This window comes from Ammodytes marinus (assembly GCF_949987685.1).
Source record: "Ammodytes marinus genome assembly, chromosome: 14".
NCBI classification, from domain to species: Eukaryota; Metazoa; Chordata; class Actinopteri; order Uranoscopiformes; family Ammodytidae; genus Ammodytes; species Ammodytes marinus.
Genome location: NC_137218.1, coordinates 27,750,828 through 27,777,604, shown reverse-complemented (window position 1 = coordinate 27,777,604; position 26,777 = coordinate 27,750,828). Strand labels below are relative to the sequence as shown.

The following is a 26,777-nucleotide window of genomic DNA, read 5'->3' as shown; positions in this document are numbered from 1 at the left end:
CACATAACCATCACACCCACCAACACTACAATCAACACTTTTAATTGAACATTTAGGGGCATTTAATGTTTTATTTCCTTCATACATCACCAGCACTTCACATGATCATTTTTCATCAACAGAAAAAGAAAAAAAAGTAGATCTATGAAAGATCTATGGATGTGTTTCAGCTTCCACCATGCCACCATACAATAAATAAGCAATTTTATGTCAGTACAATAAGAAATTAAGTTCATAGAAAATATGATTTTTTTTGGTTTACAAAATGGAGCATTTCATTTATTCGGTATATTATCTGAGTAAGATAATATGTGGCAATTTTAATATAAGAGTACAATTTCAAATCTCTACATGTATAATACTGAACCAATGTAAATTCATATCATGGACATATGATATATACCACATGTTCTTTGTGATTTGTAGAACTGATGTCACTGTGTGAGTATCTTTGTCACTCACAGGAAGGATATCTCGTGATTGTCTTCCTCCTGCAGGGTTACACACATGAAAATATTGTAAATGTGGTAAATCATTAACTATTCAACATGTCAATAGGTAATGATAATAACAAATGTATTTTATAGTGCTATACCCAAGGTACTCAAAGACACTTTACAATCAAATTAGTGAGCAAGCAAAATAAAAACAGGCGTAGCAACAAAGCCTAATAAATAAAAAAAAGTAAAATGAATATTGAATGTAAATATGTGAAAAAAAAATATATAATACTTTTATATATATTTTTTTAATCTTTTTACCTCACTGTTAGTGCTATCTGTGGTGGGTGTGTCAGTCTGCTTCAGCCTGTTGTACTCATCCTTATCCATTACAATTAAGGAGAGAGAAAGTACTCCGTCCTTCACCAGCATAATCACGTCTTCCAGGTATTTCTCCTCCACATTTTGTCCATTGACTTCCATCACCACATCACCCGGCAGTAGCCCTGCACTCTCCCCCGAGCCCCCAGGAACCACCTGCCGGAAAGCAGAGACAAAAAAGGCAGAAATAAAAACCTATAACTACGGTTGTGAATGGTAGAATTTTTTTTTAGGAAATCCCAATACTAATGTGGTCTGATGCAGCATGTTTAAAAATACCCGGAGGCCCTACTACTATCCGGTTGTGATTTTTATTTAGTGTGGAAATCAGCATACTATTTAGGCAATTCTGACCCACAATCCATACCCTGTAAGTTGTATCACATCGATGGAGCCTCTGTGTGAAAACAACCAGCAATGAAACCGATATATAAACAAGAGGCAAGTTCAAGGCGCAATGTTACGATGAAATAAACAAGTAAAAGTATGTCCCAATTGTAAGCCTACTGCAGTCTAACTACAACCCCAATTCTGAAAAAGTTGGGACCTTATGTAAAATGTGAATAAAACAGAATGTGATCATTTCCTAATCCTTTTCGACATGTATTCAATAAATAACAGTACAAATTCATCATAATATTTGTTTAAACTGACAAACCTTATGTTTTTTGTAATTATACACAAATATACAGGTTTTGGAGCAACATGCTGCCATCCAGACAACGTCTATTTCAGTGACGTAACTTCTTATTCAAGCAAGACAATACCGAGCCACATTCTGCACGTCTTTAAGGTTCAGTAAGCGAAATGGTTCTTTTAGCTAACTTCCTGTCAGTGACTGCAGTTAGCAGTCCCCTCCCTCGTCCCTACGTCACCACATTAATGCACTGCGGTCTTCAAGCAGCGAGTCATCTAGCATCATCTCAGATCCGTAAGTGTGATAATACATGATAAAAAACATAAACACAGACATTGGGAAGGACTTTGACCTGCTCTGCCATTGTAGGCACATACACATGAACAATTATCATATTCTGTTTTATTCACATTTTACATTTTTTGATGATCAGCTGGAGTATCTGGTAATAATAAAAGGAAAGAGTATGTCATTTGTAATGCAGGGTCCATTTGACAAAAAGCAAATAATAAATTCCTAGCATACTTTCTTTTTGTACCTTTTTGCCTCATGCTGTGTCTCAAGGTGCACACACACACGCACGCACACACGCACGCACGCACGCACGCACGCACGCACGCACATGCACACTCACACACACACACACACACACACACACTAGTATTTCATCCCCCCACCTGGCTGATGAAGGTCCCAGGGCGTCCTTCCACACAGCCCAGGTTAAAGCCAAAACCCAAAGGACCCTTTAGGAGAGAACAGTGTCGGGCCTTGCAGGAGCCATCCATCTCTTCATTCTCCTCTGCATCATCTTCACAGAACAGCAGAGGTGATAGACCCAACTGCAGACAGGAGAGACACACTGTCCCTTATATGGATGTGGCGTAAAGAGTAGCTGAAAACCATACTTGAGTAAGAGTAGAGATACCTTTTTAGGAAAATGAAGTAACATGTCACGTATTACCTTACCACTTGAGTACAAGTGCAAAGGCATCTGATTTTAAAAGTGTATAAGTATCAAATATAGTATTTAAGCGTTTATGTTACATAAGTAAAAGTATGAAAGTACAATCAGGTTAAATGCAATTAAAGTATTACAAGTAAAAGTGAGTGGTGTACTAATATATCAGATTATTACTCGTGTTTTAATGTGAAAGCAAGTTGAGGTGGAGCTCGTTCTGTATGGGACTGCAAATACATTTTATTTTCATTGTGGAATTTAACTATTTAAAAAGAAGACAATAGGCCTACTCATGTAAAGTACAAGTGCCTCAAACTTGTACTTCAGTCCAGTACTTTAGTAAATGTACTTAGTTACATCACACCTCTGGAAGTATCTTTAGTTATGGCTTGCAAATAAATCATTTTTGTTGGTTTGTTTGTGTGTTTGTTTGACCCGTTAAGGAGAGTGCCACTCTATGCATTAAGTATTTTTTTTAAAAGGCATGTATCTTTGTAAGAAGAAGAAGAAGAAGAAGAAGAAGAAGAAGAAGAAGAAGAAGAAGAAGAAGAAGAAGAAGAAGAAGAAGAAGAAGAAGAAGAAGAAGAAGAAGAAGAAGAAGAAGAAGAAGAAGAAGAAGAAGAAGAAGAAGAAGAAGCAGACCTGTGTGTAGAACTCCAGCCCCTGTGCAGTGATGGTGGTGAGGGAGACCTGTTGTCCACTCAGCCTGACTCTGTCTACAATGTCGTCATGCGTCAGCGTCTCCACTGTCTCTCCGTTGACCTCCAGCAGCAGCTCTCCGTCCTGCATGCCTGCCCTGTCCGCCGGGCTGTCTGTGTCCACCTCACGCAGGACATGAGCTGGTAGTGAAAAGACACACATATGTTTAAAGGTGCACTTTGCATTCTTCTGCAAATCATGGTATCTTTTTTAACTTTAGGGGGCCCCAAGCAGGAGGAAAATATCTGATTTCGTTATCAAATTCTGGAGAATGCTTGTTGTCAAAATTTATTTTTGTCAAAATTGGTGAATATCTCCTCACAGTGGCGGCCTTAACGATCTGGGGGTCCGTTTCAAGACCTAGTGTGGGGCCCCCCCACTTTTTTTTATTTTCTTGAAAAAAAACAAAATCTATTTAAAAAATGTTTTTAAATACATATTTCTTGTGAATGCTGTGCATGCTGCCAACAAAAAGAAAACAGATTCTAGGATCCAGTTGGTTCGTAGACGGTTTATGAGATAATGGGCCACTGGGTGCAGACTCTTAAAGGGCCCCCCCACTCCTACCTATCCAGTCAGGTACACTGACTTTTCCGCACATATACAATTAATGGTAAAAACATATTAAGGAAGTCAGTGTTTCTCAAAGGATTTAGGGATACTGTGGGAGGGACCCTCGTCCTTGTTGGGGGGTCCGGGGGCATCCCCCCCAGAAGATAATTTGTGCCTTTTTAATTAAAATGCATCAATCTGGTGCACTTAAAGGGGAAAATTTAGAGGCTATATCAAATCCTGAGATGCAGAAGGAACATTATTTTTCAGATTTTTTTTAATCAGGCAGCACTCTTTACTCTGCAACTGTAAAAACAGATGATTGGTCTGCAGACTCATGTTCTATGATGGAGAGAATAATTTCAAAAGATACAGGGTGGATAGCTACTTTTTATGAACAGTATAGAATTTACACTAGAGGTGGGCATAGATTAATTTTTTTAATCTAGATTAATCTCATTGAATTTTGGAATGAATCTAGATTAATCTAGATTAAAATGGCTCATTTGAATTCATTCATAATATGTGTGTGCTCCCTAAATAATGACTCAAAGTAAGTCTTTGAGAACGTGTTTCTCAAGCCAGGTGGCGCATCAGACCAGGGGCTCATCTCCTGTTTCCAACATGCATCACAAACTGCTTGAGGAAGCTGTTCTACTATGATAATTGGTGATGAATGAATGTTCAACAAGATGTTACTTAGTAACGCGTTAACGGCATCGGACCTCTTTTTTCAGTAACGAGTAATCTAACGCGTTACTATCTCCAAAGCAGTAATCAGATTAAAGTTACTCATCAAAGTCACTGTGCGTTACTTTTTCTGTCATTTTCCTTAGTGAAACATTTTACATAACTGCACAAATGACTGCGATTGCGATTTTATGTAAATAAATGTGCGCGCATGTGTCTCTAAACGCTCCAACTGCTCCAACCGCTCCTCTCGTCTTTTTGGTAGCGCCCCTCGTCTCTGACATGCAGCTTGTGTGTGTGCCTGTGTCTGTGTCTGTGTGTGTGTGTGTGTGTGTGTGTGTGCAGCAGCATTACGGCCGAGTCTAAGCTGAACTGTGGCGCAAAACAAATTTTTCCCCCCGATGAAATATAGCGTCTGCTATGGGGATATTTAGGATTCGGGTACGGTGACGTTGACGTTGAAGAGATAGAAGTGTTTAAAACTTGGAAACTTATAGTCACGTGGCGACCGGTGGCCACACACACCCACCCTGCGTTCCTATACCCGATTGTGTCGTGGGCAAGTGATGGAGAGAGAGAGCGGCGGGTGTGTGAGAGAAGCTTCGCTCCTGCAATAAAGGCTCCTCAAGTGTCAACAACGGCCCCCGGCTATTATTACCCGACCAGAGAACACACGGAAGGGGGTTCACCCCGACGGCGAACAGCCATCGGCCCTGGAGGGAACCATCTCCCCTGAGCTGAACAGGAGGTGGAATAAGAGATTAATGGCGATATTTTTTTTATCGCCGATAAGAGTCTGGCGTTAACGCAGCACGTTAACGCCGATAACGGCCCACCACTAATTTACACATATAAATCTTATTCCTGTATGTGTGTGGGGGCCCTAAAGGCTCATCATGAAGCCCCTTAGACAGAGCTACTAATGCTGTTTTCTTATGCTTTTGTATTTCTCCCCTACTAGTTGAGGGATTTCTTTCCTTATATTTAGGCTTATTCCTTTTTGGACCCTGTTATTGACATGATTGACTGAGCTCTGTGACAATGCGACATGAAAAGTTACTATGAGGGCGGGGCCCCATTCAATTGAATGGGTTGAAACATAGCTAAGGCTCCTCACGATCTTCACTGACTTTGACAACAAACTTTCTCGACAATCGCAGACTCCACCTTTGATAGTTTGTTCCTAAAAAAACGTAAGACACATCTTTCATCTCTCCTTCAGCAGGACTTTCACATGTAATCCTAAAGAGACAATAGATCATTTTGTGTCTTCTCACATGTGCGTCCTGACGACGCCTTCTCCAGCCGAAGGAGGAAGCCGTAGCCCTCGGGCCCAGGCAGCAGGTGCAGTTTTCTGGCTCTGTGGGGCAGTTTGTGTGGAACAGCCATGGTGGGCAGGATGGGCCTCCTCTGTAGCATGTAGTTCTTCACACTCTCGCTGTCAATCACTAGGATGGTGATGTGATCGCCGCATTTTTTCATCTATGGAAAATCATTTGTTACATGCTAGACCAGGCTGGATGCATTTAGCTTGACCGAGACACGGCCTGATCTCATGCAAGCTTCACATTCCTTTCTCTCCCTCGGATCAGTCTGAACTTTCTCCAATCTCCGTAGGGAGGAGCCCGGTCAAAAATGGCCCAGGTCAATCAGGACCCGCGTCCAGGCATAACATTCGTCCCTTATTGTGAAAGGCAGCCACTGATTGGTTCATGTAGATGTCAATCTAGTCTCCAGTCAGACCGGGCCCTCCCCACTGTCTCTTCGTTGAGGCTAGATTGACGACTACATGAACCAATCAGAGGGCTGTCTTCCACTTACAGACAGGGACGGGCTCCTCCCCCCAACAGAGATTGGAGAACTGATCTGTGCTAGAGATACAAATGTGTAACTTGGATAAAATAACTTAAGTCATGTTATTGCAATGGATCTTAAAAGCCTCAAAAGAATGTTTTGGTTTACATATGTCCGTATCATCTATTATTGTAAACATAGTTTAATTAACCAGTTTTGAAATAAGGAACAACCAAACAAAGTCAGGTACAATACTTGTGTTGGTATAAGGGAACAGGCTGAGTTGTAGTTACCATCCTGCTGAGTGCAGAGTGTGTGAGATTAGACACAGTGGCTCCGTTCATCCACACCAGGCGGTCTCCCTTCCTCACCCCGGCCTTCTCCGCTGCTCCCCCTGGGACCAGGTTTACTGAAAAGCGGCCTTTCTCTCCTACGGGGCAGAACACAGGAGGAGAAATGAATAACACTGCACAGATCTAAACTCCATGGGCGTAGGTTTCTATTCAACATTGGGAGGTCTAGTGGTTCGCCCCCATAAAATTGTGAGCATGATACATACTGTAGCATTCTGGTTACGTTTTTTGCACCAATGTGTGTGTGACCTTTCCGCATACATTTATGGTGGACATGTCTTTATATATGTAAAGGAAGAGACTAAATTCAGGTTATTAGGTGACATAAAATATAATGCAATATAATGCAGTAAGACTCTCTGGGATTCTGTATTGCGCTCAAATATCTATTCTCCTCTTTGGGGAGAAGGGGATTGTATTTCCTGATGTTTGGAGGGGGACAAATGTACCTCTTCGGAAAATATTGAGGGACACATATCCCCTCACCGATTTTGTGAGTTTGCCCACTTACAAAGAAATGAGCGGTCTATAATTTTAAAGCTAGGTTTATTTTAACAGTGATGGACAGAATATCAAAAAGAAAATCCAGAAAATCACAAATTATTTTGCATTTCATTGAGTGAAAAAAGTATTTGATCCCCTACCAACCATAAAGAATTCTGCCTCCCACAGATTAGTCCTCGTGCTTTAAAAGTATTTCTAATCTCAACTAGTTTCTTCTATAAAACACACCTGCCTCAACTTGTTACCTGTATAAAAGACACCTGTCCACAGAGTCAATAAATCAAACTCCAACATCTCAATCATGGGCAAGACCAAAGAGCTGTCTTAGGAAAATGAAAGAAACACAAAATGACCATCAATCTCCCTCGGTCTGGGGCTCCATGCAAGATCTCACCTTGTGGGGTATCAAAGATCATGAGAAAGGTGAGGGATCAGCCCAGATCTACATGGGAGGAGCTTGTTTATGATCCCAAAGCAGCTGGGACCACAGTCACCAAGAAAACCATTGGTAACATACTATGCCGTAATGGATTGAAATCCTGTAGTGCCCGTAAGGTCCCCCTGCTCAAGAAGGGACGTGTACAGAACCGTCTGAAGTTTGCCAATGAGCACCTGAACGACTCAGAGAATGTTTGGGAGAAGGTGATGTGGTCAGATTAAAACAAAATCAAATTCTTTGTTATCATAGTGACTCGCCATGCTTGGAGGAAGAGGAATTCTGACTATGACCCCAAGAACACCATCCCCACAATCAAGCATGGAGGTTGAATTATTATGCTTTGGGGGTGTTTCTCTTCTAAGGGGACAGGTGGACTTCACTGCATCGAGGGAACTATGGATGGGGCCATGTACCATGAAATACTAAGTGACAACCTCTTTCTCTCAGCCAGGTCTGTAAACATGGGTCATGGATGGGTCTTCCAGCACGTCAATGACCCTAAAAATACAGCAAAGGCAACAAAGGAGTGGCTCAAGAAAAAGCACATTAAGGTCATGGAGTGGCCTAGCCAGTCTCTGGACCTTAATCCAATAGATCTGTGGAGGGAACTGAAGCTCAAGCGACAACCTCGAAACCTTAAAGATTAGGAGAGGATCTGCAAAGAGGAGTGGTCCAAATATCCTCCTGAGATGTGTGCAAACCTGGTCATCAACTACAGGACACGTCTGACCTCTGTACTTGCCAACAAGGGTTTCTCCACCAAGTACTAAGCAATGTTTTGATAGGGGATCAAATACTTATTTCACTCAATGAAATCTTTTTTTTATGTGATTTTCTGGATTTTCTTTTTGATATTCTGTCTATCAAGTGGGCAAACTTACCAAATCAGTGAGGGATCAAATACTTATTTCCTCCACTGTATAGTGAATATACCAGGACTAGTGTTACCTTCCACGGGTGTGAAGTTGATGCCCAGACCAGAGACAGGATCCCTGCAGATGTAGCAGAGTCTGGGGGCTTTGCAGTCCTGGCCCTTGTCCCCTCTGACCAGACCTCGGAGGTCTACACCCCTGCTTAGGGCCTGCTCATAATACTCTCCGTCCAATACTAAGAAACACAATTGGTGTCCGCTTAGCCTTATCTTCCTAGCCACCTGATTCACAGAAAGGGAAACAAAAAGTAATTCCGATTATAGAATCCTTTCAGTACAGAACGATGATTAAGTTTTTTCCCCTTTTTTCTTCCCCCGAACACACCCCGCCCATATCCCACCCCCACACCCAACCACAAACAATCCTGCATCACAAAATCAGCACAAAAAACAATACACAATGTTAAAAATGACATAAACGAAATACACACTACAAGAAACAAAAATAAACAATCAATATGAAAATAACAAAACAAAAAAAAACATAAAGAAATAAAATTAAATCAAATAAAAGAGGGGAGGAGGTAGCTACTCTTCTATTGTTGTTGTTGGTTTTTTAAAATAATTTAGTAAGGGGCGCCAAATTCTGTCAAATTTATTCTCGGATCCCTGGGTAGTATAACGTATTTTCTCTAAATTCATACATGACATAATGTCTCTAATCCAATGTGAGTGGGAAGGAGGAGCAGGATCTTTCCACTTGAGTAAGATAACCCTACGAGCAAGTAATGAGGTGAAGGCCAGTACCTTCAGCTTCACTTTAGGCAAGCCCGGATTTGGAGCAATGCCAAAAATTGCAGTGAAAGGGTTCGGCTCAATTTGATGCTGAAGTACTTCAGAAATTGTTTGAAAAACTGATGTCCAGAACTCAGTCAAGGTGGGACACAACCAGTACATGTTAAAGAGTGATGCCGGTGCGCTCTTACAGTTATCACAGGTCGGGTCTACATCGGGGAACATACAAGCTCATTTAGATATGTGGATACGATGTACTACTTTAAATTGCACAAGAGCATGTCGGGCGCACATGGAGGTAGAGTGTATCCGATCCAGGACTGAATCCCACATGTGATCTGTGAAGGCAGAACCTAGGTCCTGCTCCCACAGGGTTCTTATAGCTGCTAATGAGGGGCTATGCAACTTCGAAATAAGGTTGAAAAACACAGAAATTGAGCCTTTTAATGTGGGGTTTACAGAAAGAAACAAATCGACATGATTGGCTTGCGGTTAATAAGGGAATTGGGGAATTAACTTCTGCGTAAAATGCCTGATTTGCAGAAATCGGAAAAAATTTGTCTTTTCGATACCAAAATGTTTTGTCAATTGAGAAAAACTAGCAAATAGATCATTAATAGATAAATCACTGATGCATTTTAAGCCTTTTTTATGCCAGATCTTGAATGCACCATCCACCGTTGAGGGAGTAAACAAATGATTAGCTGCAATTGGGCTGAAAAGTGAAAAATTCTGCATTCCAAAATTCTTCCTAAATTGGGTCCAAATTCGAAGGGAGTGCTTAATCACGGGACTACTGTTGGGAATAGCCGAAGAGAGTGGAAGTGCGGCGCTTAAGAGGGCAGATAGAGACAATGGGCTAATAGCGCTGGACTCCATTGTTACCCAGACTGGGGCTGAGTCGTCAAGGTGAAAATGCACCCAATACACTAAAGAACGGATATTAGCAGCCCAGTAATAGTATTGGAAATTAGGGAGGGCCATTCCACCTGTTTGTTTGGGTCTTTGAAGAAAAGCTTTCCGTAACCGAGGGTGTTTACCATTCCAAATATAATTTATCATTAAAGAGTCAAGGGCCTGAAAAAAGGATTTGGGGAGAAAGATGGGGAGACATTGGAATAGATATAGGAACTTTGGGAGTAATGTCATTTTAATTTAATGTATTCTACCTATGAGAGAGAAAGCCAGAGGAGACCACTTCGATAATATTTGCTTCGCCTGATCCAATAATTTGAGGAAGTTCGATTTAAATAGGTTTTTAAAATTTCTGGTAAAACATACCCCAAGGTAACTCAGATGATCTGTCACCACGTTGAGTGGGAGAGCTGTATAATCAAGTTTAAGAGCTTCTTTATTAATCGGAAAGAGTTCGCTCTTACTCAAGTTAAGTTTATAGCCAGAAAACTGACTAAAGAAAAAAAAAAAAAAACTGACCTCCAACACAGAAAGTGCCTCCGGTAAAGAGGTGGCTGGCTTGGCGACAAACAAAAGTATGTCATCGGCGTATAATGATACCTTATGTTCAATTCCTCCTCTCCATATCCAACCTGGTATCACGCCGAGGCGTCACTTCCAGACGCATGGACCGGCGGCTCTATTTCACGCCTTGCCTGACCAGGGCGGCTCTATTACACACGCGCACCTCCCGCCGTCCAAATGAACGGAGGAATAGTCTAAATTAACGGAGGAATAGCACCAACAGGGGCCGACATGTTCTCCCAGGAATAGCACGTACTATCTAGCTGCAGCCCCCTCGGTGGTTAGGGTTAGGGGAAGGGGACAGGGAGAGGTTAGAATATAGATAAAACATTGACGGAAAACCGCGGCCGCCATTTTGACTACGGAGGTGCGCGTGTAAAAGAGCCGCCCTGGTCAGGCAAGGCGTGAAATAGAGCCGCCGGTCCATGCGTCTGGAAGTGACGCCTCGGCGTGAGATCGGGTTGCCATATCCCCTGAATCTGTTTGTTACCGCGAATGGCAATCGCAAGTGGTTCGATTGCAATAGCAAAAAGGAGCGGGCTCAAAGGACAACCCTGCCGGGTCCCACGGTGCAGATCAAAACTACTTGAGTAATGGCTGTTTGTTAATACTGAGGCAGAAGGGCATGCATATACTAATTTAACCCAAGAAGTGAAAACAGGACCCAAACCGAATTTTTCAAGGGTGAAAAACAAATAATTCCATTCTACAAATGCTTTTTCAGCATCCATAGAAGCGAGGCATTCTGATTCAATATTTCTGGGGGAATATAAAATGTTCATTAGCCGGCGGATATTATAAAATGATTGGCGTCCCTTTATAAACCCAGTTTGGTCGGGGGATATGATAGAGGGGAGAACATCCTCCAATCTGTGGGCGAGAATTTTAGCAAGTATCTTCACATCTGTATTTAATAGTGAAATTGGTCGGTATGATGCACAATCTAGAGGATCTTTATCCTTTTTTAACAACAGGGAAATACAGGCCTGATAGAACGAAGGCGGGAGTTTACCTGAGTCAAATGAGTCTGAGAATACTGAACATAAAAAAGAAGACAATTCGGTTTTGTACACTTATTTTTGTATGCTACAAATGATATAATTTCACCTCTCAAATAGGCTTTCAGGGCTTCCCAAATTGTTGCATTGGACACATCTGGTGTTTTATTTATACTCAAAAAAGTTTTAATATGTGTAGAGATGTGTGAAAGAAAACTCTCATCTGTGAGCAACAATGGATCCAGTCTCCACTGCCTTCTTGTATACTCAACGTCAGAGAAAGCCAGTTGAAGGAGCAGAGGAGCGTGATCTGAGATCACAATACGTTCATAACTGCATGACTTTAGGTCTGACATCAATGAATTATCAACAAAAAAATAATCAATTCGGGTGTAAGTATGGTGGACATGTGAAAAGAATGAATATTCTCTTCCTGTGGGGTATAAAAACCTGTATGGATCAGAGAGGCTATAATCAGCAAGAAATGATTTGATATAACCTGCAGATCTGCTAAGAGTGGCAGGTTTGGGGGAAGAGCGATCTAAGACTGGATCTAGATAACAATTAAAATCCCCACCAAGAATAAGAGAATGGGAATTGAGATCAGGGAGTTGAGAAAAAAATCTCTTAAAGAATTCTACATCATCGACGTTAGGCGCGTAGACGTTGGCCAAGATGACAGACTTATTGTGAAGTTTGCCTGAGACAATAATAAAACGTCCATTTTTATCTGATATAATGTTTGAGGACTCAAAAGGAATATTACGATCAATAAGGATAGCTGTGCCCCTAGCCTTACCCCTGAAATTAGAATGAAAAAATTGTCCACGCCAGCATTTACTTAATCGCCCATGGTCAGAGTCATGTAAGTGGGTTTCTTGAAGGAAAACTATTCCAGCCCTGAGCCGTTTTAGGTGGGTTAAGACCTTACCCCTTTTCACTTGGTGATTTAGCCCCTTGACATTCCAACTAATTAAATTAAGATTGCCCTTCATCTAGCTCAGTTATAGTGAGAATAAAAAGAGTTGCTCCGATAAGAAAAAGGGTAGCAAAATACAGAGGGAAAGAAAAACACACAAAAAAAGGAAAACACAAATAACTGAAAACCCAGCAGGTGATGGCTTATCAGCTAAACCCTCAGTTAAAGCCAACCCAACCCATCCCACCCCGAACCCTCCCCATATATTGCTCTAAACAGCAAACCCCAAAAGACCCTTACTAGTCTCACAACAAACATTCCAAGCCTTAACTTCCTGACCTGTGCTAGCTTCCCACATAGGTCTTGTACATTTCACCCCATAGCAGCCTAGTAACACTATGAACAATCCAGCAAACTGTCAAAATTACAACACACTAAACAGAAATACCATGCTCACCCAGCAGATTCAAAATACAAAAAAAAAGAAAAAAAAAAGAACAAGGCGTGAGTTAGACAAGCTGTCCAAATGGCAAAAAAAAAAAAAAAAAAAAAAAGAAACAACAGACACGCTAATCCAGCCGTTTTAAAATAGAGATACAAATTAAATAAAAAGCGAGTGAGCTAGACAATACGTCAAAATGACAAGCAACAAAAATGTCACACTCACCCAGCTGATTTACTCATTTTTAAAAAAGGGAGAAAAAATGCGTGTAGTACCATCAGTCTGAGAGTTTGGCTGGGGATATGAAAAGAGCATTTGTCCAAATTTGTATACTCACAGCAGGCAATCGTATTTACTACGGACTCACACCCAATGTAGATGTAGATTGGCCATTATTATTCATTCTGTACATCAATAATATATGTGAAGTATCAAAAACTGTCTACACTGTTCTTTTTGCTGATGACACAAATTTACTCTGCTGTGGAGACAACTTGGAAAAGCTTCTGGATACTATGGAAAAGGAATTAAACAGGTTGAAGATCTGGTTTGATGAAAATAAACTCACATTGAATCTAAGTAAAACTAAATTTATAATTTTTGGGAATAGACCAACCAACACAGAAAAGAAACTCATGATAAATGGCATAGAACTAGAAAGAGTATCTGAAATAAAGTTTCTGGGAGTATTAATTGACAACAAATTAAGTTGGAAACCTCACATAAATTATATTAAAGCTAAAATATCTAAATCAATAGCAATACTCAATAAAACCAAATACCTACTAAATAAAACCTCCCTGTATACATTTGTACTGCTCCTTCATACTTCCTTACATGACATACTGTGTGGAGATATGGGGGAACACATACAAAACAAACATACATCCGATCTTCATCCTTCAAAAAAGAGCTATACGAATTATACATAAAACCGCTTACAGAGAACCAACAAATCCATTATTTGTTGAACTAAAAACTCTTAAATTTCTAGATTTGATCGACTATAAAACTATTCAAATAATGTTTAGAGCAAATAATCACCAATTGCCTCGTGGCATCCAGGAGTTGTTCCAACTGAGAGAGAGCAAATACAATTTAAGAGGAACCTGTATATTTAACAAACCATCTATAAGGACCAATACAAAACTGCACTGTATTACGACAAAGGCTGTAAGTCTGTGGAACAACTGTAATGATGAGCTGAAAAACTGTACAACATTATCAAAACTAAAAAGGCTTTTCAGAGACAAAACACTGGGTTGTTATGAGCTGGAGCGGTGAATTTCTGTTTTGCTGTTTTCAGTTTCATGGTTTTTGTTCATCTGTTCCTTTATTTTATTATTCTATTTTTTTTCCTTTATTTTATTTTATACTTACTGAAGATTTATTTTTTATTTATTTATTTTATTTTATTTTGTAAACAATTATAAAAAATAAGAGGGGGTAGGACCAGAAAAGTTTTTTTTTAACTTCTTCCTATCCCTATTGAACATGAACTATATTATTTGAGTTATGTATTTGTTGTTTAGGATCCCATTTGTTTTGTTTTTTAATTTATTATTCTCCTTTTTTATTGCTCAATTGTTTTATTTATGTTTGTATTATTATTTTTTTAACCATGTTAGATGCTTCAGAGACGGACCGCAACCACCTTCTCTCGCCGCTCTGGAGAGTAATACGAAGCTTCGCAGGGAATAGGAGAGAGGGACGGAGACCGCGCTGATAAAGCTCAGCCATGGCCCCCCTGTATTCAGCCCGCTGCTTCACGACCTCCGCGCTGTAATCCTCGTAGAACCGGAGCTTGTGGCCGTGGTATTCCAGCTCGCCCTGTTTACGTGCCTCTCTCATGATCAAGTCTTTAATCTGGTATCGGTGGAGGCAGATGATGACGGGTCGCGGTCTCTCACGCGGGCCCGGTTTGGGTGCCAGAGTGCGGTGAGCTCTGTCCGGTTCCGGGGGAGAAGGGAGAATTTGATCACCAAAAACCTCGAAGAGGAGCTCGGAGAAAAAGGCGGTGGGGCGTGAGCCCTCAAGTGACTCTGGTAAGCCCACAATACGAACGTTCTGTCTCCTACTTCTCCCTTCCAAATCCGATAGTTTAGATTTCAGCGACTTGTTGTCTTCCTGCAGTGAAGAGCACGTAGCCTCAAGTTGCTCCAGGCGTCCGCAAACAGTTTCTGCATTCTCCTCGAGATCGGTTATACGTTTCCCATGGCCTGAGACCACGGCCTGGATGTTGTCTAGCTTAGTGACCATTCTGTCGAACGATGACTTGAACTCCGCGGCTATGGCTACTCTATGCTGCTCAAGCAGGTCCGGAATGGAAGCCATTGAGCTAGCACCAATGTCAGTGCTAACCACGCTGTCCGAGGACATATCTGACTCTGCTGAATCTCTTTTTGCTCCTTTCTTTCCTCTAGGCATTTTTCCAAATCAGTGCTAGTGTTACCGGCAATACAAGCACAAAAAAAATCGATGAAAATAGGGTTTAATCAGTTAAGTCCGAAATAGTCAGTGGGAGCTAGAGAGCGAACGCACCTACTCCATGCTCTGCAACCCGGAAGCCTGCACTTTTTTAAAAGCGTATTTCGGCTATGTATTACTATGCCAACTCTGCAGAATACCAGACCACAAATCAGCAGTGAAGAAATCCTACATTGAGTGTACAATTGAACAGATATTTATTTTTTAAGGTATGAATTTGTATATTTGGCGAAAAAAAAGCATTTTTCTGCTTGCCCCCTCTGCAACAATACAAGGCTGACATCAGCTTCATGGACGTCTCCTCCAAACTGACCGCCATCCGCATCAAGGCTACATACTAATTATGCACAAGTACCTCATACAACCACACTTCCAAAAATGTTGAACTATTTCTTAAATGTATAGGAAGCTGATCTTACATCTGGGTGAGGCACATCATCTACAAAGCAGTTGTTGACTTCCAGGAGCCTGTCTCCGTCTCTCAGTCCACTGCGCTCTGCCACCCCTCCTGGGGCTACATTCCTGACGATGTGGCCCTGGTGTATCCTCTCCAGACGCAGGTGGAAGCCGAACGACTCCCCTTCCTCTCGCTTGAGGATGCACAGACGCGGGATGGCTGTGGAGTCTGAGCGGGAAGAGGTGCAAATGTTAATAACTATATATTTTTTTAAAGATAATTTTTTGCCATTTCCAAGCTTTACAGAGTAAAAATGGGGAGACAGAGAGAGAGGGGGGTTGACCTGCAGTAAAGGTCCACGTGTCGGATTTGAACCTGCGACCACTGCAACGAAGGCCAGAGCCAATATGGAACGCGCTCTATCCACTACGCTACTGGAGTGCCCCATTACCAACTATATTTAAAGGTGGAGTCAGCAATTCTGTAGTCTCGCAAAGCCAGACCAAACTACAGCAAGTAGTATGGTCTGGAAGCACTCTGTTTAGAGCCGTCTATTCGGGTGGGGAAACCGGGGGAAACTGGGCTAGCCTGTTTGTATTTGTTTAAACCAATCACAATCATCTAGGGCGGGGCTAACCCCGGGAAGCAGCAGCGGTGTCCTGCAAAATAGTGCCGGGGGGGGACTTATTTTGATGGAACGTCTTCACGTCCAGAGACTGTCAGAGAAATGGCTAAACCCGCAAACGCCACACAAAAACTATTAAAGACAAAAGGAATAAACATAGTGTGTTGCTTTCTAACCAGCATGTCAAGACACCATACACTTTAGCCCCCGAGGAGCTCACGGGATAACTTAACCGGAGTTAACTAGCCACGTAGTGTTATCTCTGGTAACATTATCATCGGCGGTTGAGAGGACGGCTACGGCGGTCGAGTAGAATTTTTAGCATTCGAGAACTTATGTCCCCACCTCCTATCGCTGTAGTCAGAGCCGTAGTCCGTCTGTTTACAGGCAGAACAGGGTTTTGACGTTGTGAGCGCTACACCAACTGCAGCAAGTAGCCGTAAGAGTTGCTAGGTGATAGTGGAAGCCGTTGGAATCTTTCCCCGTCGCTAAAACACCGCTGCTTAGTCCCTAATTCACCAAAGAAAGGGAACGGCGGATCTTAATCTAGCTGGTTATAAGGTCCGGTGCTCAATTCAAACCCCCACGCTTCATTTTCCAGAGTTTATGAGGGTATTTCTGCCCGGGGGTAGTTGTACAATGAAATTGGACAGCTAGGCTAGGCTGCGTCCCAGACCGCCGCCGCCAATATTATTATCCCGAAGTATCGCAACACTTTATTTCTGTCTACAGTAATGTGACTTCTCACACCCTGTGTGTGTGTGTGTGAGAGAGAGCGCTGCACATAAGCACACGGGTTGACTGTGAGCGAATTGTTTCCGAATTTGAGGGGGATCACAATAGGGGAAAGCCAGCAACCGGAAAAGGAGGGGGCTGCGTCAGGGCTGCGTAGCTTTTCGACGCAAGCGAATAGACGCTGGCGGAAGTGGTCATGCCAGACTAGCAATTCTGGGGAACACTTGTTGTCAAAATCATTGAATATCTCCTCACAATCCGCTACCTTTTCCCGTACTGTGGGTGTATAGAAAAATAAATTCCAGTGTTTATACAATAGGCTCTGTGAACAGGCACGTTGCTAGCTACAGTAGCTACCTTTGTTTGCATTCCAGTTTACATAGCATAGGCTGTGTATTAACACCAGATTTTTTTCAGCGCACTTACAGTGGAGACAGGTTATGGATGGTGTGGAGATATTCACTGGTTTTTGACAAAAAGTGATTTTGACAACAAGCCTTCTACAGAATCTTTGACTCCACAGTTTGGGACAGTGGTCTGATAAACCTATTCAGAAATGTGTCTCTGCAAGGTACCTGCGTCTTCTGTGAGGACCATCACTGGGTTGTCTATTCCCTCTTTAGGATCAAATGTGAATTTCCTGCAGAAGGATAGATGAAAGATGAGTCTTAAGTTTTCAGGTACAAAATATTGGGTAGGCTTATAGGCATGGGGGAAAAATACTTCCCTTCTGTATAACGTTACATTACATGTCATTTAGCAGACACTTTTATCCAAAGCGACTTATAACTGGAGCACACATTCATACACTGATAGCAGCAGCTACCATGCAGGGTGCAAGCTAACTATCGGGAGCAATTTAGGGTTCAGTGTCTTGCCCAGGGACACTTGGACATGTGGCGGGGAGACGGGGGATCTAACCACCGACCCTGCAGTTGTGGGTCGACCACCCTACAAACTGAGCTACATCCCTCTATATGGCCCTCTAACGTTAAAGCACATACTGTACGTACATGTATTCGCAGTAAAAGTGCCACATGAAGTAACTGTAACAACACTGCCATTAAGATTTATAGTGCAGTGTAATCGCATGCCATCCCCTTTTATTAGCATCACAATCACTCCAGCATTATCTGTGCACATTTGGCCTTATCACAGGCCAAACGTTTCAAAGATTACTATGTTCCAAAAGTCAGGCAGCCGATCATAAGGGAGTTGCAATTTTTCACATTCCTGATTGCCCTTCAAGCTATATTTAGTAAACATTTAAAGGTGGAGTCAGCGATTCTGGAGAACTCTTGTTATCAAAATCACTTATTGTCAAAATCACTGAATATCTCCTCATGATCCACTACCTATCCCTACTGTGTTTTTGCGCGCTGAAACTAAATCCAGTGTCAATACACAGCCTAGGCTCTGTATACTGGTATGTTAACAAAGGGTATAAACAAAAATGTATTTTGACAAAAAGCGTTGATGACTGACTGCACCTTTAATGTAATAATGTTCTGGGGAGACATGAATGCTGTAATTATGTTTTTCAGACTAAATGTCCATCCCTGTTCTATTTTGACATGGATAACCTAAGCATTATTATGATAGCCATAGCAATATACTGTAGTATATCAGTGCAGTATTCACATTTAAATTTGAAGAGAAAAGGGAAATTAGATTAGATGAAAAGCACACTTACTCTGTCAACTGTATGACCTCCACCAGACCTTGAAAAAAAGAGATCATATGAATGTAATGGCTTTTGCAGCATAGCAGCTAGTTTAATTAAATGTTCACATGTACATATTTACTTCATTTTTCCAAAATATATGAGTGCAGTAACTATGTACATGATCAATCTCCACTGATCAAAGGTCAGGTCAAATTTGTGCGGCAAAGCAATCACAAAGCAGACATGATCGTTAACTGTCAGTCAAATTAAGATATATTCGTTTGAACTTACAGCTCTGTGAGAAGGTATGTGGGGCTCTGTCGGCTAAATTGTGAGGCAGCATACTAACAGTAAGAACGTTTTTTTGAGCCTTGTATAGTATGACAACAAAATCTGCTGACTGGGGCACCATAAAACAGGGTTTGACTCTGTGTGATAATATGTAGTCTTTGTCCTCTCTAAAAAGGGGAGGGAATCTAGGAACATTTGAAGTTGCACACGTCAATCACACACGGGACAAAATAATTAATACAAGGGTTGGCAGGAGGTGGCACTAACATCTATCAGCGTTCTTACTGTACATGCATCGCATCACCACACCAGAGATATATTTTGTCAGAGGAGAATTACACTGAAGCCTTCAAATAAAAAATAAACTTTTTGGTACACAGCTCAGCAATCAGTGAAGGGCAAGAGAATTGTTTTTGCTGGTGGCGCAAGTCAGTTCAAGACACGTGATGGGATTTGATTACAGTTTTTTTCGATCGCTAAACCACAGTGGGCACAACTGTAGCTCAATGTGCAAAACTCTAACTACAGTCTGCACTACCAACAGTCATTGGAGCTGAACAGTTCAATTCACCTGCAAAACAGGTTCAGTGCAGCAAACACTATGAACCAGCCTCATTGAGATAACACACACTATCACTCAGAACCTGCTCAGAGTACAAACACTAGCATCAAACCCCAATACACAAATTACAAACTTTTAATCTTTACAGTTTGAATAATTCGAATTATTTCACACAAATTACATAATATTTTCTTTGATGAAAGGGTGAAATTATTTCACACGAAATTGTTTATTTTATAACATACCAGTTTTTTTTTAGGAAAACAAAAAGAAATTAAAATCAGAAGTTTGCTTCAATAGATACACATTTTGTATATTTTATTGAAAACATTTCCAAATGTAGTATTTATCTGTGTAAATATTCTATAATTGTAATACAGAAATCAATTCCTGTAATGTTGTCATTTACTGTAAGGATGCAACTCTAAGCTGTTTGTTTGCTGGAAAATTCGTATTTCAGATGCAACTTTAGATTTTTGCAGATTGGGTTGAACTCTCAACCCTGCCTCTCTCAATGAGAGACCATGATTCACAACAGGGTCTATCAGTGTTGCCCTTACTGTATTTCATCAGACATTACAGCTCTATGTCTTCCTCCACACATCCACACTCTCACTGCCACTCTTCTCCCTGTAACAACCTGTCTTCTTTGGTCCATTTCCAAAAAAATATATATTTTTGAGCTTTCCCTTTATACTGTATATGTTCACTAACAAGTCTAAAACAAGACATCTTAGGTTGCGTTCCGAATCGCATACTTTCTACTATATAGTATGTAGAAAAAAGATTTAGGATGTCCCGATTCTTGTGGCCAGATTTAGGATGGTTAGAAGTACCCGGATGTCCTACTTCATGCGGCCAACATTGTGCGGCCAACAAGATCAAGGTGCAATGTTATGATGAAATAAGAGAGTAAAGTTTGTCCCAATAGTATGCCTACTGCATCCTAACTAGATTCTTTTTATCGTCGGATGTAGTATGTAGAATAGAAAAAAGAAAGAGTATGCGATTCGGAACGCAACCTTAGTGTTTGAGTTGAAATTCTCACTGAGATAGGTGTGTAGAGTTTTGAAAATTGTGTTTAAGCAATGAAAAACGAGCTACAGTTTGGTCCGAATGAACCACTGCTCTGCATACTGTTAGAGTTTTGCACTTGTCGTTCCAGTTGTGCCCACTGTGGTTTAGCAATCGTAAAAAACTGTAAGATCAGAAGTTTGCTTCAATAGATACATATTTTTATTTTATATTTTATTGATTACATTTCCAAATGTAGTATGTATCTGTGTAAATATTCTATAATTGTAATACAGAAATCAATTCCTGTTATGTTGTCATTTACTGTAAGGGTGCAACTCTTACATTTTTGTTTGCTTGAAAATTCGTATTACAGATGCAACTTTAGATCTCTGCAGATTGCGTTGCACTCTCAATCCTGCCTCTCTCAATGAGAGACCATGATTCACAACAGGGTCTATCAGTGTAGCCCTTACTGTATTTCATCAGACATTACAGCTCAATGTCTTCTAGGTCTTCCTCCACACATCCAGTCTCACTGCTTCTCTTCTCCCTCGAACAACCTGGCTTCCTATTTTTGAACTTTCCTCATACTGTATATACAGTATGTTCACTAACAAGTCTAAAACAAGACACCTTCTTAGTGTTTCAGTTGAAATTGCAATCTGCAGTGTTTAAAATGCACTAGGCTGATATCCATTCTGTTTTGAATGTGTGGTCTACAGTTGTGACAGCAGTGTGTTCCTTTTGTTCACCAGTATTGCTACCCCTTGGGCTCTTACGTTAAAATTAGAATGAAACACCTGACTGATCCAAGGTTTATGAAGCCTTACATGGTCCGCTGTTTTTAAGTGCGTTTCCTGTAAGAACATAATATCAGCCTTCAAATTCTTAAGGTGAGTAAAAACCCTAGAACGTTTAACTGGACCATTCATAGATTTGACATTCCATGAAATAAATCTTACTGGGTGGTCCCTTACACTACCAGAGTTAATGGTGGTCATAATTTAGGTTGCTGAGTGGGCTGGCATGGAAGGAGTGTGGCAAGACAAATAAAAAGATAAGTGTGGGCAAACAACCATGAGAGTAGCAACAAATGTATATAAAAAAAATAAAAAACACACAACACACAACACAACAGCAAAAACCCAAAACGACCCAATCCTAGGCCCTCTTTCCCAAACAAAGAGAACCGCAGGAAAACATAGAAGAACCACCAATGCATCCACCTTCTATTACTTGGTTAGTCTAGCTAACTAGCTATACTATCCTCCAAGAGCCTGGCTCCATATGAGGTGGGTGTGTGTAAACAAAACACATTATTTAACATGTTAACAAGAGCTACAGCATATTTAACATAGCATATTTAACACTGCGACAACAAGGTCACAAACGTGTCACCATTGACAAGTGAGAGGCAACTTAAGGGCGTCTAAGTGAGGCCAGTTCAAGAACTATAAAAAGAAAAAAACAATCGGGGAATACAAAAAAAATTAAAAAGGAGCCCCAGAAACACAGTGAGAACCTCAGTGAGAATTTCAACTCAAACACTAAGGTTGCGTTCCGAATCGCATACTCTTTCTTTTTTCTATTCTACATACTACATCCGACGATAAAAATAATCTAGTTAGGATGCAGTAGGCATACTATTGGGACATACTTTACTCTCTTATTTCATCATAACATTGCGCCTTGATCTTGCCTCTTGCTTATATATCCGTCGCATCCCCGTTTGTTTTCATATGGAGGCTTCGTCGATGTGACGTCACTTCACGTGCGCACTGGATTGTGGGTCAGAATCGCCCAAATAGGATGCACTTTTCAACACTAACAATGTTGGCCGCATGAAGTAGGACATCCGGGTACTTCTAACCATCCTAAATCTGGCCACAAGAATCGGGACATCCTAAATCTTTTTTCTACATACTATATAGTAGAAAGTATGCGATTCGGAACGCAACCTAAGATGTCTTGTTTTAGACTTGTTAGTGAACATATACAGTATAAAGGGAAAGCTCAAAAATATATGTTTTTTTGGAAATGGACCAATGAAGACAGGTTGTTACAGGGAGAAGAGTGGCAGTGAGAGTGTGGATGTGTGGAGGAAGACAGAGCTGTAATGTCTGATGAAATACAGTAAGGGCTACACTGATAGACCCTGTTGTGAATCATGGTCTCGCATTGAGAGAGGCAGGGTTGAGAGTTCAACCCAATCTGCAAAGATCTAAAGTTGCATCTGTAATACGAATTTTCCAGCAAACAAACAGCTTAGAGTTGCATCCTTACAGTAAATGACAACATTACAGGATAGATTTCTGTATTACAATTATAGAATATTTACACAGATAAATACTACATTTGGAAATGATTTCAATAAAATATACAAAATGTGTATCTATTGAAGCAAACTTCTGATTTTCATTTCTTTTTGTTTTCCTAAAAAAACTGGTATGTTATAAAATAAACAATTTCATGTGAAAGAATTTCACGCTTTCATCAAAGAAAATATTACGAAATTTGTGTGAAATAACTCAAATTATTCAAACTGTAAAGATCAAAAATTTGTAATTTGTGTATTGGGGTTTGATGCTAGTGTTTGTACTCTGAGCATATTCTGAGTGACAGTGTGTGTTATCTCAGTGAGGACAATTCATAGTGTTTGCTGCACTGAGCCTATTTTGCAGGTGAAGTGAACTGTTCAGCTCCAATGACTGTTGGTAGTGCAGACTGTAGTTAGAGTTTTGCACATTGAGCTACAGTTGTGCCCACTGTGGGTTAGCGATCGAAAAAACTGTAAATGTCATTCACCCACCAGTGTTTTTTCACAAGTGCCTCCAATGTCCTGCTGGGTGAAATTAGTAGCCAGCAGAGATCCTGACCCTCCTAGGGGGTCCGGGGGCATGCCCCCCCGGGATATTTTTTTTTACCTTTTTGAAGTGAAATGCATGAATCTGGTGCACTTTCAGAGGAAAATAGAGGCTAAATCTGAGGAATTTTGTGTGAACAAATATTTTGGAGACACTGTGTCGGATGAATTAGAAGCTATTGAAGAAAGACATGGATTTTCCATAAAAATATTTATTTAAAATAAAATATTATGCAGGGTCTGGGTTGGGCTTGGAGCTCTTTTTCTTTAACGAGACATATTTCTCTGTAATATAGTGAATGCATTTAAATGCAGTGAGAGGAACGAAGCAGAAGAACTCTTGTCCAGCTATCTTTATTTCCACAGACAAGGCTGAAATAGGCTATAGACTATACACAGTGCATGGGAAACTGAGGGCAGCCCCATTTCCAAATGTTTTAAAATAAACTCAATACACACTGTGCATGGACGTGAATGTGACGTGATCAGTTAACCTCAGATTATCTCCCAGATGATCTGATTTAATTATTAGGCTATTAACTATCTAGACCAAAACATTGTATTCCTTTTTTGTAAGATAACTTACATTTGCTTAATATGATGTTAATATCAAAAACACAAACTAAAAAATTTTTTTTTTTATTTTTTTATTTTTTTCACGTATTCATCTGCGCCCCCCCTGCAACAACTCTACGCCCCCCCGCCCACAGTTTGAAAACCACTGGTCCACATGAACCGCTGCTGTGCATAGAGTAGTTAGAGTTTTGCACTTGTCGTTCAAGTTGTGCCCAGTGCCCACTGTGGTTTAGCGATCGAAAAAAACTGTAACATACTTTTCACCTAAACGTGTATGTGACTGATCATTTATTCATGCTGTGACATTCATTCTTATCCAGTATCCAAGTTTTGAGCTGCAGCAGGGATCCATTTTGGGCCTCTGTTGTTGATTCTGTACCAACTACTAACTACTATCCTTTAATGCGATGTGGGGGTGCGTGTAATATTAAATTAGTGAGCAGTGTATAGAAAGAAGATTGTCAAAGCACTTTCCCTCTCAAATCTGGATTTCTGTCAATTCTCCATTCCATTTTACCACTCTGCTAACTCCGGTTCATCACTGGTTATCACCAGCGCTATCTATGTGATGAGGAATGTTGTCCTTGACTGTCTTAGATAAGTAAGAACTATTGGTACTTATTTATCTAAAAAAAAGCTATCTTGTTTGTAAAAGGTTCAGGATCCGGCGGCCTCCAGTCATAAGTCATCTATTGAAAACAAAAAACACTTCCTCCTCTCTCTACCTTGTTATATTTATTTATGCCATCCGTGTACGAGTGTGTGTGTGTGTGTGTGTGTGTGTGTGTGTGTGTGTGTGTGTGTGTGTGTGTGTGTGTGTGTGTGTGTGTGTGTGTGTGTGTGTGTGTGTGTGTGTGTGTGTGTGTGTGTGTGTGTCTGTGAATGGGTGAATGTCGTAAGCAATGTAAAGCGCTTCGGGGCTGAGAAAATCAGCTAAAAAAGCACTATATAAGTCTAGTCCATTGATCATTTATTGTCTCCATCTGTCCTTAACCAAACAGGTTATCAGTGCAGCAACAGGGCGCATATATGCTCAACCAACTTAACCTGAATAAACAAATATGAAAGGGTTGAATAGAATTCAATAGATGTATTATTTGCTCATGGTTACTCATCTGCTACAGAGTGGTCACTCTGAGAGGGAAATGGAAACAGCTCATGCAGTGTACCATAACACAGTCCTCTGCACTGCTTATCTGTCGGGATCATCATGTTACTGACACTGAGTCCTTGTTTCTCTCTGACACAGCCTCACATAAAAAGAAAGTGTTGTGATAATGTAACTAGCATGCTCCCAGATGAAATCCATCTAAGGTGCATTAAGCAAGTGCCTCAACCCACACCTTTACGGACAATATTGAGGATAAACAATGACAATGTATAAATTAAGATAGGCCTGCACTTTTTTTTATTCTTTTAAACTTTTCATGTTATTTAGACGTATTTAATATTGTCTATATGTGGTTGAAATAAACTACATTAAACTAAACTAAACATCTCTCACCACCCCCCACCTCTGGCTGAATATAGCTTATACCACAGGCACTCCGGAGCAGCTAATGGGCCACTGTTTGCTTTTCCTCACCATCAACATTTCTTTTCAATCTTCTATCTAGGGCACAGCGACTCTCCAGATACAGCACGCACTAAGCAAGCTAAAGCTAAAGCTGAAGCTAAAGCTGATCTGGGTCTGCTAAATAGTCCCATTTGGATTTCTCACTTTGTTAAAAGGGAACATTTTGAGTTGTGAATGATGATCACAATGATAACCTATATGTTTTTCATTTTTGAAAGCACTAATATCCAAACAGTTTGAATAGCTTCATCACGTCAAGGTGTAGAATGTCAAGTATTGTATTTCAAATGTAGTTTTACTGAGACACATAGATAGTGGTTGTTAATTGCCTGCTAAATGCAGCACAAGCATGAGAAATACAATGGGAATTCAAAATGTATACAGTGTATATGAAGAAAAAAATGAAATATGATCAACTTATACTATACTAACAAACGATTGGTAGGTTTGAATGGATTACCTGTGCTTGATGTCATGTTGTCTGACTTTCCCATCAGCTGAGCAGATGTAACAGGGGGAGTGTAAGTGCGCGTGCTGACACTTATTCTGACCGGAGAATCGAGGCTCCTCCCCCATGAAGGACAGCAGGCTTAAAGGAATACTTCACCCATACGGAACCAGCGTTCTATCATTATAAAATCACTATTATAATATAATGAATGAGGTTTTTCTTCCCTCAGTCTTCCCTCAGTCTTCACTCAGTCTTCCCTTGGCCCAGTTGTCCTGTTAATCCTAACCCTTCACAGTAAGGAAAATGTAGGGTTAGACAGTGAGACCATAAAACACTCTTTCTGCCTTTTCTCAGGCTAAGATGATCCGATTTCATTTTTTTTGCACATTTATACTAAATAGGATCTCCGCGTTCAATACAGCTTCATATTCCAACCGGTGAAGTAGGTCTTTAATGTTTAATCTATGTGTGAAATGTGGAGGACAGCGTCTGCTTTGCATTGTACTGTGTGTGGTGTATATAAGGCTACAAGCTCCCTACTGTTCTTTCTCATTTGAAGTGACTTTGCACTTCTTGTTCT

The 26,777-nt window shown here is 40.7% G+C and overlaps 1 protein-coding gene across 1 annotated transcript; it reads right to left on the bottom strand.

Annotated features, from left to right (window-relative positions):
- Positions 1 to 458: 458 nt before the first annotated feature.
- LOC307261069 (Na(+)/H(+) exchange regulatory cofactor NHE-RF4-like) lies at positions 459 to 26,322 on the bottom strand (the record flags this gene model as incomplete). Its single annotated transcript, XM_080041506.1, has 10 exons — positions 459 to 491; positions 762 to 977; positions 2,136 to 2,297; positions 3,059 to 3,255; positions 5,635 to 5,839; positions 6,445 to 6,581; positions 8,396 to 8,600; positions 15,858 to 16,063; positions 17,771 to 17,835; positions 26,207 to 26,322. The coding sequence occupies 10 exons, from the start codon at positions 26,320 to 26,322 to the stop codon at positions 459 to 461; spliced, it is 1,542 nt and encodes a 513-aa protein (XP_079897632.1).
- Between the last annotated feature and the right edge of the window lie 455 nt (positions 26,323 to 26,777).